This window comes from Triticum aestivum, chromosome 7D (assembly GCF_018294505.1).
Source record: "Triticum aestivum cultivar Chinese Spring chromosome 7D, IWGSC CS RefSeq v2.1, whole genome shotgun sequence".
Classification (NCBI taxonomy): domain Eukaryota; kingdom Viridiplantae; phylum Streptophyta; class Magnoliopsida; order Poales; family Poaceae; genus Triticum; species Triticum aestivum.
The window spans coordinates 570053727-570067292 of record NC_057814.1 but is presented as its reverse complement, the minus strand read 5'-3'; the positions used below and the strand labels follow the sequence as shown (position 1 = coordinate 570067292).

General features: G+C 42.5%; 2 protein-coding genes across 2 annotated transcripts; one reads left to right on the top strand and one right to left on the bottom strand.

Annotated features, from left to right (window-relative positions):
* The first annotated feature begins 6341 nt into the window (after positions 1 to 6341).
* LOC123163836 (uncharacterized) lies at positions 6342 to 6995 on the top strand. The gene is made up of 2 exons (XM_044581218.1): positions 6342 to 6708; positions 6830 to 6995. The coding sequence occupies exons 1-2, from the start codon at positions 6384 to 6386 to the stop codon at positions 6883 to 6885; spliced, it is 381 nt and encodes a 126-aa protein (XP_044437153.1). The 5' UTR covers positions 6342 to 6383; the 3' UTR covers positions 6886 to 6995.
* A 1337-nt stretch (positions 6996 to 8332) lies between these two features.
* LOC123166523 (tetraspanin-18) lies at positions 8333 to 11959 on the bottom strand. The gene is made up of 6 exons (XM_044584329.1): positions 11598 to 11959; positions 10814 to 10913; positions 10614 to 10694; positions 10417 to 10521; positions 10040 to 10234; positions 8333 to 8904 (listed from the first exon to the last, which is right to left on the bottom strand). The coding sequence occupies exons 1-6, from the start codon at positions 11807 to 11809 to the stop codon at positions 8836 to 8838; spliced, it is 762 nt and encodes a 253-aa protein (XP_044440264.1). The 5' UTR covers positions 11810 to 11959; the 3' UTR covers positions 8333 to 8835.
* Positions 11960 to 13566: the final 1607 nt, after the last annotated feature.

Below are 13566 nucleotides of genomic sequence, written 5' to 3'. Positions count from 1 at the left end.
ATTTCACATCGAAACATATTAACAAATACTACCGGAGCACCTACGAAAAATAAAATGTGGGCTGAAATATATCCTTGAAGCGTGCGTGCGAACGACGAACGACGAACGAAGAACGACGAACGACGAACTGCCGGTGCTCCGCCTCCAACGAAGAACGACGAACAACAGCTTCACCTCCACCACACTGCCCCAACTTCACCACCACCACACTGCCCCAACTTCACCACCACCACCTCCACCAAAATGCTCACCACGACCACAACGAGCTACCCCATCAGTAGATCGAGACCTCTTTTGGCTGCCCTAAATGAGTTGAATTCATTCACGGTGCGAAAATCGCGAAAATCTTGCTCATTTAGGTGTATAAATGGATGACATTTTTCTGTAGAGAGAGGAGAAGGGAAGAACACAGAGAACAGAAGAAGAAACGAGCAAGGGGAGAAGAAGAAGGGAGGAAGGAGTGGATAAGGCACGGGCCGGCCAGGTGTGTCAGGTGGCAGCACCCTGTCGGCCAGCAGCTGGCCGATCGGCGCGCGGTAGGCCGACAGGGGCGCACCACACCGACAGCCCAGTCCCTCCCCCTCGCGACGTGGCCCGACCAACCAGAGGCCGCCGTGTGCCAGCCGGGCCTGCAGTCGGCCTGCTGCTAGCCGATCGGCCTGCTATGGGCCGATTAGGCCCAGTCGGCCTGCAGCGGGCCGACGGTGTATTATTTTTTAAAATAATATTTTCGACGTATTATTTCTGTAATTTAATAAAATAAATGTATTATTTAAAAAAATTAGCCTGATGCAATGTGAGACCTGCAGATCGACGAGGTTTTAAAGCTGATCTTCCCGTGTTCGGCATGCAGTTCGGCACACGTGCGCGCCAGTGCACGAACGTGTTTTTGCACACGTACAGCATGGTTTTATTTTGCGAAACCATCTGCTCGATCGGGCAAAGCCGCGTACGTTTGTCGCTGGCACATTGGGTCCACCGGCCAGTTCTGGTAGGAAGTGAAGAGAGCTTAATAGGGGAAAAGACCGTGTGGCTATGGCTAGCTTGCTTGGCCGAACTGAATCCCAATAAGGCTAAGAACATGCCATACATGCGCGTACTCGGCATGAGGAGCGTACTGAATTGATCTCAGCTGTAACAAACTCGAGAGAGAACTCCCTACGTTTGTGCTACGATCGAAGGCGGGCAAAGGCAACTTTTTGGTTTTGGTCCATGCACCCTTAGAGGAGGTCACGCTTGTTGGGCATATGTACGCACGAGAAAAAAAACAGACCGCCCCCTAAAAGCATCTACAGCCGGGCGCTCCAAACCCGTCTCAAAAATTCGGGCGGATGGTCCGGTCAGTGACCGGTCACAAAAAACTAACTCAGACAGGCTCCTCAAATGGGTCTCAAACGCCCGGATTGACCAGCACCCGTCATATCCCGTTCAAATCTAGGGTGGATAGGGGGGGCGTCGGTCACGTCGAACAGACACTATGGTCCCACACGGAATCGTCCGATGGACGTCTCCTTGGGTGAGGGTGTGAACGTCGTGTGGCGTTGCTCCGGCTCGCCGCCCGAGGCCAATTATGGCTATTTAAGCCGACAGGTGTCCCCAACCCTAGCCACATCCACCTCCTCCCTCTCCGTGCCGCCAGCCGAGCCCATCCACCTCTCTCCCGCTCCGCCGATCTTCCCACGCCCTTTGGCTTCGCCATGCTTCGACAAAAGAAGATCACATATGCTATGCTCACGCTAGAGCGCCGGTTCCGGATTGAGCAGGAGATCCCGGCGAGGCGCGCCGACCGCATCGATGCCTGCCTGCCTCTGGACTCGCCGGAGGAGGAGGAAGAGGAGAAGAAGCTGGCTCCTATGAAGGTGGAGGATCCGGAGGAGGACGGGGCGGAGCAGCTGGAGGAGGAGTTGGCGCTGGCTCCGAGCTTCAACATGGAGAACGCGAAGGAGGAGTTAGCGGTCGCCCAAGCGGCTGAGATGGCAGAGCAGGAGGCCATCCTGGAGTCCATCCAGGATGAGGCCCATGTGGAGGCCAACCGGCAGTTCATCCAGCAAGACCTGACGGTGACCAACGCGCTTTTCGAAGGGGTGGAAGCGGAGATGAAGGCGGAGGCCGACGCAGAGCAGCCAGAGGAGGTGGAGTTGCGGCTGCCTCCCATGTACTTGGGGCCGGACACGGAGATAATGGACATCTCCGACGAGAATTAGGGTAGTGTAGGTTTTACTTGATCTATGTAGTACGTGGACTTCATTGTTTGCATGCATTTGTATGGATCTAAGGTTTATAGTATGAGGTATCCAGATGCAATGCAGAGAAGCAAATTTAAGGGTGACCGATCACTGCCCGCGAAAGTGCCCAGATGCATCCGTGGTTGTTTGAGGGTCGGATTTGCTATCCGCGGATGTAGATGCTCTAAAAGGGTTCTATAGCTGACCAGAAGGCCTCTACCACCGTTGTTCACCTCCAGGATTGCCGGTGACGTCCTCTTGCAGCCCTTCTTCCCGGCCATCTCCGCACAGCCAGAGATCCCAAGGTCCAGCCATGGGCTGCTGCTAATGAACTCAGCCAACTCTAGTTAGTAATTTTTCGCATATGTATTTGGTGTTCCAATTAAGAGATGAATATATCATATTGTATGTTAGTCCTAATGATTTATTTTCAGCATTGGTATCTTGAGATAAGTGTTGGAACGCTAATAGGAAATCTGTTGACAATTACTCAAGCTGCGGGTTCAATCACTTAGGATTAATGATCCAGGTATGGAGCCGGTTAAAACCCAATGTTATTTTGTTAGCACTTCTTCATCGTGATTCGCCCTTATGTTCTTCAATTGAGCATCTATTGTCATAATTAAGTTACAATAAAGTTCTGTTAAAGGTTAATCTACCGTGTTAAGTCATAATCATGATTCGGTCGCGTGCTAATCAAGTCTTGGTAGCTTATAGCTCTTGGTTTATTCATAATATTTAAAAAAGCACTTGAGTTTCGGCTGAGCAAGAATTTTGAAGGAGGGAAACTATGCGTAGTCGACCCCAAACAAAATTCCCCAAATCCCATCGAAACCCTAAATGTAAATCCCTGAAAATGTTTGGGCTCGGGCTGCTCTCCTTATGAACGCCGCCTCCACAGCTCTCCTTTCATGGTCCTGCACAACCCCAGCTATGTAGAGTGTCGAGATCTTCCGTTGTCGGTGGGTCCTCGGCCCGGCCCATGACTGTTAGGCCCACGTGGTGAGTATCCCTAACCCAAGACACCATCAGTAGCCCCTATAGTTGTTAGATCTGATGCAACAACTTGCAATGACACTCAGCTAGTTGCTTGTACCAAGATTTTATTGTGAAACCCTTGTTTTAAACCATCCCCATATAGGTTTGTCAGATTCAGGATTCAAAGTCAGTCCCCATCAACTCATTACTCATCTCAGCTTATTTTCGTTGCAAATCTTCTCACATCCACCTCCTAAAGTTGCATTGTCAATGCTTATTTTCCATTTGTTTTAGAATATGACATATGCCATTACTTACCTCATAGAGGTCATGATGCTGGTGTTTAAATGGAACATTACTACACCACACATCTTCCAGTAAGTTAGTTAACGAAAGATATTGATTGGCTTCTGCTGAGGTTTTGGGTTCGATGGCAAGAGTGGCTTGTCTCAAATGTAAGCACTCGTGACTTTCACAATGAATTATCAAGGGCCAGACACACCCTAGTTATATTCTATAGGGAATGGTGAGCTTTATTACATGGTCATGCCCCTATTTTAATACAAGACACCATAGTTGAGGGCAATTATACATGTGCTACCCAAAAAATGTAATTCTTTGGACTCCAAGCATCTAATTAATCTTAACATCCTAAGGTGCAAAAGTGGATTTTGTGCCTAACATGACATTTGACCTTGAAACCTATACCAAAGAGATTGCGTTGAGATTTGTTCTGGATCACAAACTCAAATTCAAACACAAGAAAACAAACGACGGGGTTCACAAAGCAGAATGAACATCTGAACCATTGAGGATTAGCTAGGCACATGTTATTCCTACTCTAAGTTCTAATTGATATGACTAAAATAATGCACCATGGCATGAAAAAAACACTTAATTTCACGGTATACAAACTTCTGGTGAATTGTGTTGCGCTTGGCAATATTTTATTCTAGGCAAATCACTTTCACATGCTTCAATGGCAAACATATTGACCCCTTGTCAGAAAAGAGAAAAGGCAAGCAATTAAAATGGGTGTATCGAAGGTTTAAACTAAAAATAATGATATGCTTGTGGCATTAGAATTTAACAAATAGAACTAGATAGTGTACTACAAAGGACACACCTATAAGGAATCTATTTTCCTTCAACACATAAAGGTTGATGTTCCGGTGTAGTGGTTACTATTTATAAGCCTGTGGAGAATCTAGCTAGTCAAAATCTAGAAGACGGCCGGAGGCAGACAAACCATAGTCGCAACCATCTCGATCATACCAATCACTATGATAAAATTAAAACCCACTTCTAAACATTACAGTGCTCTCTTCTCTTCATAATTTGGAAGGCCTAACATGATGAAACCGGTGAAAGACATGCTTATGTTTCATAAGTACAACACTCTATAGTGCATATGAGCAATTAGCACTAAATACAACCCGAGTGACATCAATTGCATATATCTATTCTCCGGACATTAAAATATTCAAGTGTGTTGTGGTGAATAATGGATGGAGTTGGTATGAAGACATTAATTTGTATTCATGTTTTATCCGTAGACAATCTATTCCTTGTTGAGTTTTTCCTGAACATTATGTTTACTTGCGATGAATTTGGTGATATATCATCATGTGCTCCTGAACTAATTTATTTGCATTTTTGTGTATTTTCTTGGGTGTTCTTCATTATTCATTATCACGACCTCCGAGACACCCCCCCCCCCCCGCCCCCTAACACACTTTTTTTTACTTAATGGCGAACCAACTCATGGGAGCGGATACGCTTATCACAACACTACCTCTTACGTGTCCGTACTCGCGTGTGTAGAAGGGATAGCCCGGAGGTGCTGTGTTGGGTAAATATGTTAATCCAACTCTATCTAAAACTTTCCATCATATGCGACTATTACACACACTTCTCGGTAAAGAGCTGATGTATTAGTAATAATACAATTAGTTCACCAGCAATAACTCAAAAACATCCTATTTAGTCTACCTATAATTAATTAATACATGGCTTTCACATTTCGCTCTTAATCCTACTTCGGAAGTATCGAAACTGGTTGGACAAGGACAACACACCGGTATATGTATCATATACATCTATGAATCATCTAACTAAAAGAGTATCCACTTTGTAAATGTGTTAACCAGTCTAAACAAAGCATTCTCCCTTCAATATATACCAATGATGTCATATGAGTCATCATATAAAATGTTACGTTTGTCCCAAAATATAACAGTAACATATAAAATTGTAATTTTTTTTGCATAGTATTTACACCAATGCAACACAAATATGATGTCGACTTTTAAAAGCTGAAATATATCAATTCACAAATAGATGACACAGAAAACAGCACAGCCAAACTAACTTCACTACTTTAACAATCCATATATAAAGATATAGTTGGAAACTTATTGAACTAAAATCATATTACAAGATTTGTCATAAATCATTTCATGTTTTGTTATTTTATTTAACATATTCATATGGAATATAACACTCAAAGTTGCATTTGCAGATTGGACTCATATATATATATATATATATATATATATATATATATATATATATATATATATATATATAATATCATGCATTTTCAACGACAAAAAGTCATGCATTTTTAATGGCCTGAGTATATCCTTGGTTAGAGTGAGTATGAAAAGGTATTCCTTCTTGGTAGTAACTGGAAATTAAAATCACAATGAATGCTCAGGAAATCAATTTGCAGCCATGCATCTTGGTATATCCTGCACAAGCAGTTTGATATTCATGCTTTACGAGAATTAGGTATATCCTACATTAAAGGAGAACATATCCTTGTTATCTATCTATCAGAATCAGTCACTAGCATTTAATAGTGTGCACCCATCTACGTATACTCTATCTGCAGTTTGATACAAGAACTAGATGTGCCTACATTAAATGACAACATATCCAAGTTATCTTGAGGGTTCAGTTAATTAGCTTGCACCCATCTACGTATACTCTATCTGCAGTTTGATACAAGAACTAGATGTGCCTACATTAAATGACAACATATCCAAGTTATCTTGAGGGTTGAGTTAATTAAATGACCAAAGGGCGAACGAGTTTGCAACCCAATATATATAGAACCCAAGTGGTGTCGAATTATTGCATAAAACACATACTGATAATACCATTTCACATAAGAAGATGACCAGTGTTAAGGCAATAGGAGTTTTATGCTTCCTAGTCTTTGTGGCCCTCTCTTCATATCCACACCGTGCACAAGCAGATCACTGCGCCGCGGATAAAAGTAAGGTGATGAGGGAATGCTGGAGGAACATTGGGAAGAATGTTGGCGAGCACCCCCTTCTACACGGGAGCGTATGTTGCCAGGTGATAAGGGCAGCAACAGACATCCACTGCGTCTGTGATAAATTCACAACTGATGAACTGGCTAGGATCAGTCTAGCCAAATTTGCCATGGCTACACATGTATGCGGCAACGGGTTGCGTGCACACACTCACTGTGCAGGTTGGTAACCGTCATATTTCTATACATATACATATGTGTGCGTGTTTTCTCTTGCCATTATTTCTTATATATTTGCTCATGATTATCCTTATGATGCGAAAATTGAAAATCTCTTGTGCAGGTTACACAGTTCCTGTTATAACGCTACCTGCACCCCCACCTCCGGGCAGTACCTAGACGGCTAGACATTCATTGTAAGGACTGTCTGATAATGTGGAGAAATAAGTGAATAAAAAAAGGAATGATGTGGCATTTGCATAATGTGTTCTTTATTTGGATGCAAATAATAAAAGGAAAAGGGCCATGAACTCGTTGTTCTTTCTATTAGCCATGCTTGTAAGATTCAAAGACATGCCTGTCCGCATTCCACCGCAAAAAAAACAAAGCAAAAAACTAACATGTCCGCATTAATCCGATGAGATTAGAAAATAAGGAAATTGACAAGTTATGTTTGAGTACATGGGAAATGGATTTCATGACCCCCATAATTTTTACCAAGAGCGTGGCTCAATGGATGTCTTTGTCTGACATTGACTGCAAAGTTTTCCATAAGAAAATAGTAAACATATTCTATTTTTTTGGAACTGGAAGATTAATTTGTTGGCTAGGGAAATTAGTGTTTTCACGAGAAACAGGGTTGGAAATACGTTACCCCGCAAAAAAAAGGGTTGGAAATACGTTCTTCAATAACAAGGTCCTGAATACAAATTAGAACTTCAGAAAGTTGAGATTGCCAAATCACACTGTGCATATTGATTTGGAAAGCCCCCATTTCAGTAGGGGCATGTTAGGAGTCGCGGGTGGAGATGTCAAAGGTCCGTGAGCCAACTACTGCAATCAAATTCAACCAAATATACCTCTTCTAGGTCGACCTTTCGTACTATTATTGTAAAACAATATTTTCTTTTTGGTCCTGTTGGATGTTTTGGCTGTGTGCATGGTGCTATGCAGAGGCCGGGCATTTTTTCAGTGTGGTTGTATCAACTCGATATATCGATTGAATGAAATGTCCTTTATCAGTAAACCTCTTCTAGGCATGGGAGATGTTTGATCCATGAGATTATCCTGATGCTGTTGCAGCGAGGGATTAGTAGCAGACGTGGTTTGGAGTTGATTCCATCCGATGTTGAAGGAGGAGGAACCATGTCCTCCATTATGGATTCATTTCCCCGGCTTAGACTACTTGGACTAAGTGGTCTTGGGAACCTGCACAATATATGTGATTGCACTCTTGCATTCCCTAGTTTGCAGCGCTTGCTTTTGTACGATTCCCCTAGGCTTGTCAAATTGCCATCCGGGTTACACAAGGAAGAGCGTGTGCCCGTGATACTGGGTAGACAAGATTGGTGGGATCATGGAGATTTCCATGATATTTTATCGGCATTAAATCCTTATTAAGGCAGACAATGATTGATGCGTATGTATGTTAATGGAATGGTGGAGTTTACAGGTATAAATCACCACCATGTTTATATTTAGTTTAATTTCCCATATTTAACAACACTACAGATGTTTGTTTCACTTACGTAAGGTGATACCAGTGACAAACGGTGCTCGCAGTTCTATTTTGTCGTTTCAAGCAAAACAAATGAAGTGTGGATATGTAATATTTGGCCCAAGAAAATATTTTAATGATGTCATCATCCACATGAAAATTGAACTAACATTACCTTACATTTTTTTACTAACTGCTATATCTAACTTGATACACATCCAATGCAAATACTGCCATTCTTGCTCATCCATCTCTTTGGCTACATTGAAGAAACCAGCCAACCCAAGACATCCAACAAGATAGACTATTTATTTACATACGGCCATCTCCTGGCTGTCCCAATGACTGAGTTGCGGATTTGCTCCAGATTCAGCACTAGTAAGCGGGTCTCGAAGAAATAGCAGCCAGCCAACCAGGGCAGCCATTCACACATATGTTCTTTACTACTATAGTGACACGTTCTTATATTTTGGGACGGAGGGAGTAGTAATGATGGAACTATGTACAACCGAGATTCACAGAATAACTGGGCGTACAAATGTATACAGTGCCCATTACACCATGGCATATTGCAACATATGACTTATGTACTGCATATATGGTATGTGCTTCGTCATCAGTCACGCAGATTCTCACTGTGGCGGTACTGCATTTTGATCCAGTGTGTTGTAGGTGTAGTCGCTTGTGGAGTTCAATCCATACTAGAGGGCACACAGGAAGAAAAATGTGAATTAGTTTTCAAGAAGAAACACATGGCTGTTGGGATGTCAATACATTTACAACGTCGAACTAAGGGCATGATTGGTTAATATAATAAATTTGCCATGACTTTTTCGACATTCCGCATAAGGTTAATTGTCATAGACTTTCATGCTATATGATATGATTGTCAGGCATTCTTAGATTTTCACACTCGGAAACAATAATGAGCAACTGCAGCAAGACAACAAGACAACTCTTTACAAATTCATAATTTGCTTCTGCAATTTTTGCTTATTTAACTTTTGCAATCAACATGGTCCGCATGGGAATGGCTTTCAGCCAACTAGCTATTTAGCTTGTCTTTACAACTCAACAACATACAGTATGATTCAGTTAAAAATTGCAGGCTATAAAATATTTCTGCCCACCAGCTAGTCAATCATCATCATAACTTGCCAGAACTTAAGCTAACATACGATCCAACCTACAGAGAATGAAATGAACTGATACTCGGTCTACAAATGCTTGAACTACAGTGTGTGCTACAATCAGGTTATGTTTTAAATCCTGCACTACTCATGTACTCCCTCCATTCCTAAATATTTGTCTTTTAGAGATTTCAAATGGACTACCACATACGGATGTATATAGACATATTTTAGAGTGTAGATTCATTCATTTTGCTCCGTATGTAGTCACTTGTTGAAATCTCTAGAAAGACAACTATTTAGGAACGGAGGGAGTAGTAGAGTAAAAATAATTACAGCAAAGAAAAAGAGAAGTTGATAAGCGTCATGGCTAGAGGGTATCAAGAAACTGAGGGTCAAGACTTATGAGTAACTGTGGGTGTCGGTATAAAAGTACCCGACAGAAAAATCCTGGAAGAACTGAGACCAAAGAGCAAAATACATGCTTGCTTAATGGTTCCAAACATTCTTCAAGTTGCTAGGGAGAACAGTGTTGTGCAGACATAATGCATACAATTACGTTTTGCCTGAATAGTTCTCTATGGGGTTGTACCCATTCTTTTTCTTACAACAGGGTACTGTCCTTAACGATAGTGCACTCTTGCTTAGGTTACATAGTCACATCTGAAATCACCGTAAGTAAGTACTGCAGGCTAAAAAAAATCACCTTTTGCCTCATCGATGAGCTCCATAGGCCAGGGTGGGCACCTCTAGGATCGGCCGTGGTAGGGAGATAGGCTGGAGCACCTTGGGCAAGAAGCAGCGGCCTCCTTATGACAACAAAATCTTCGTCGCTGTCACAGTCCTCATTGGTGGGCGAAACCATGGCTCGTAGAGTAATTGCCAAGAAAAGCGAGAACACCTATACATACACGGATCAGATCCTCCTCCTCGATGCACAAAGGGAAACAGAGTGTGAAAGACCACTGGAGCAACCAACTTAAAAGGCTCGTGTACACTTGCTGTGCCGTTTGATTTGAGATGGAAATGCTTGTTCAGGTTTACCAAGAATAAGCATATACTAATTCTGGCAGAGTCACGCACCTGCGTGGCGACGGTAGCCAGAGCAGCCCATTTGCAGAGGTCGAGGTTGTTGTTGACAAAGGAGACGAGGTTCTCAAGCTCTCTGGTGCGGTCATACGGCAGATCCTGCAAGAATAATAGATGAACAAGAGGAATCGTCAGTGATCTGATTTGATCAGATGGAACTATTACTGACAGGGGCATGAATGGGTGCCCACCTGCATCCAGTGCTCGTTGAGGAGGAGGTGGCCGGCCACGGCAGCTTCCAGCAGCATCATCGCCATGGCCAAGATGGTATACTGGAACAATTGTTGTCAACATCAGTAGCAGTGATGCAGAAATGAACCAATAGGAAGGGAGAGGTATGTTAAAGAAAAAAAGGATATGGGTTGTGGTGGTGCGTGGGTGTGGGTCTTACGAAGCAGAGGCAGCACCCGCTGTTGACCTCAGCGGCGACGTACCCCGCGAGGAGGATGGCGCAGTAGAGGAGGCCGGCGGCCATGACGACGCACGCGAACCTGCAAAAAGTTGAATCAGGCATAACATTTTCTTTTGGTTGCTCTAATATGACAGAATCAATACCAGAAGTCTACTCAAAAGAAAATATTTTTTCCTGAATTCTTATGACTGTGTGCTCTGTAATCACAAAACAGAAGAAACCGTCCAACATCTGCTTTGGGATTGCTCTTTTGCTCATTTATTTATGCTGGGATCAGATCTCTCCAAACAGACTTGGAGGTATCTCTGTTTTCTATGAGGTGTTGTTTACCCTTCAAACTTTTCCCCAGAAGATTGCTATGGACATTGTGATTATGGGCTGTTGGAACATTCGGATGCAGAGGAATGGGGAAATCTTCAAAAATGAGGTTCCAGGGGCTATTTCCTGGAAATATGGCCTGAAGCAGGATCTTCTTCTAGTCAAGCACGGAACTAAGGCAAGGAATGTGGAGTGCCTTGACCAATGGATTGACTCTTTCTCCTAAGCTTCTCTAAGTGCCTCTGATTTATATTTTTATCATGTTAGAAATAACAGGCATTGGACAGATTTTGTAGCGAGCTATTCTGTTTTCTTTATTTGTTTTTTTTTGTACATATCCTATAATGAATGAAAAAAAAAGTTGAATCAGGCAGACAGTACAGCTACGCATACACAAGTGGGAAGGGAAGTGGGTCGGAACGGAGGAAGGCGAGGAACACAATACCAGAGGTCTGGGAGGAGGTGGTCGAAGTGCAGCTCGTGGTGCCGCGCCCAGCGGGAGAGGATGGAGGCGGCGTAGAGCACGGCGGAGACGGCGGCGGAGACGGCGGCGAAGACCTGGAGGAAGGCGAGGAACTTGAGCAGGAATCCCAGGAAGCAGCGCGCGCACCCGCCGCCGCCGCCGCCGTTCCTCCCGGGGCGGCTGCCGCGAGCCATCGCCGGCGGGTTGGGGATTTGGGATTTGGGATTTGGATTTGGGTTGAGAGAAGAAGTAGAGGAAGCGAAGCTAAGGTGGATTTGGCTGGATGATTGAAAAGGGAGCGGCCAGCTGGAGGTGGACCAACGAAGGCAGCAAGGCAGCAAAGCAAATGGGAGAGCTGACACGCTGCAAGAAAAGCTCGAGGCTCGTGAGCCGCTCGAGATCGACTCCTATTTTAGCTTGACTCGAGATCGAGTCGAAAAGAAATGAGCTGAGTATGAATACTTTATGTAGCTCGATTAAGAAACGAGCCGATCTTGAGCCAATATTGGCTCGCTCGATTTTAGCTCGATAGCTCGATATTATATAAATATACTAAATAATCTTCATATCTATTGCCAAGAATTAGGATCATTCTTTTTTGTATATGCTCTGTACGATTTTTAGCTTCACTTTACCTACTAGCAAACATGGAAATTAAGCATGGAGAAAATTTATTCTCATCACGTGGGCAACCGTGTGTTCAATATTTTGTTATTTTGGTCAATGTTTGAGAGCTGGCGCACCTTCATCGCCTTCTATCCATGATTTCTTGTTATTAAATACTAGTCTTCATTTGAGAAAGAATAAGTCGAATTTATAGAATTTTTTTGTTGTGTTGTGGTCTATCTTGCTTTAAAATTTTCCTTTAAATAATTTTAAAAATCATCTTATTTAGCTCGAAACTAGCTCGAGATCGTTACAAGCTGAGCACGAGCTACTTTCTGCAGCTCGACCTTGAGCTTCGCACATTTTAAGCTCGCTCGAATTTTAGTATAAGTTGAGCTGAGCCTAGGCCAACTCGCTCGAACTCGACTCGTTTGCAGCCCTAGAAACGCCACACCAACAACACGTGGGCCCTCTTCTGTCTCTGTAGCGTGGGCCACGCATGTTGCAGAAAACTCGTCCTGTCCAGGTCGTCCTGCCGTTAGTTAGTTGTAGCTACTCGTGTATGAGATACTCCCTCCGTTTTAAAATAGATGACCCAACTTTGTATTAACTTTACTATAAAGTTGAGTCATCTATTTTGGAACGGAGGGAGTATATGATATAAAAAAAATATTATTAAAAACTTCTTTCACATACGAATTCGATGGTATGAAACATGCATGTCACATATTATTGTGCTAACTAGTGGTCAAAGGTTACCTTAAAAAACGTATTAGGCCCTATATAAATGGAAGAAGGGAGTAACCATCTTTGGTGTTTTTTTGTAGAGCATCTCTGAGAGCTCCTAATCAGCGCTTATAGCGCTGGCTACTCTCCCTAACCACCCGGAACACAACCCTTTTGTGATTACTTGCTCCCTTTTCTTTTCCTCTTTTTGTTCTTTCTCTTATTTTTATTTTCTTTTCTATTCTTTTCTTTTCTTAGATTTGTGAACATTTTTCCAAAATCCGTAAAAAATTGAATTGATGAACTGTTTTCAACATCAATGTACTTTTTTCAAAATTGATGAATATTTTCTTCCAAATTAATGAAGTTTTATTAAAAAATTATGAACTTTTCTAAAAAATAATAATAAACTTTTTAAAAATTTGATGAACATTTTTCCAAAAATAGATGAACTTTATTCAAAATTGATGATTTTTTTCAAAATCAACGAACTTTTTCCATTTCTCATGAACCCTTTTAAATTTTAATTTTTTAATTTGATGAATTTCTTTTAAAATAATTAATACTGGTATATATATAGTATATGTCTAGTGTTGTACTAGAAGAAGGCTTAAATAGC

Bases quoted from the DNA above. Each gene is read 5' to 3' on its own strand.
- LOC123163836 (XM_044581218.1), top strand. From the start codon at position 6,384: ATGACCAGTGTTAAGGCAATAGGAGTTTTATGCTTCCTAGTCTTTGTG. The intron at 6,709-6,829 runs GTTGGTAACCGT...TCTCTTGTGCAG, and splicing joins TGCACACACTCACTGTGCAG to GTTACACAGTTCCTGTTATA.
- LOC123166523 (XM_044584329.1), bottom strand. From the start codon at position 11,809: ATGGCTCGCGGCAGCCGCCCCGGGAGGAACGGCGGCGGCGGCGGCGGG. The intron at 10,914-11,597 runs GTATTGTGTTCC...AACTTTTTGCAG, and splicing joins CACCTCCTCCCAGACCTCTG to GTTCGCGTGCGTCGTCATGG. The intron at 8,905-10,039 runs GTGATTTTTTTT...TGTGCCCTCTAG, and splicing joins GCTCATCGATGAGGCAAAAG to TATGGATTGAACTCCACAAG.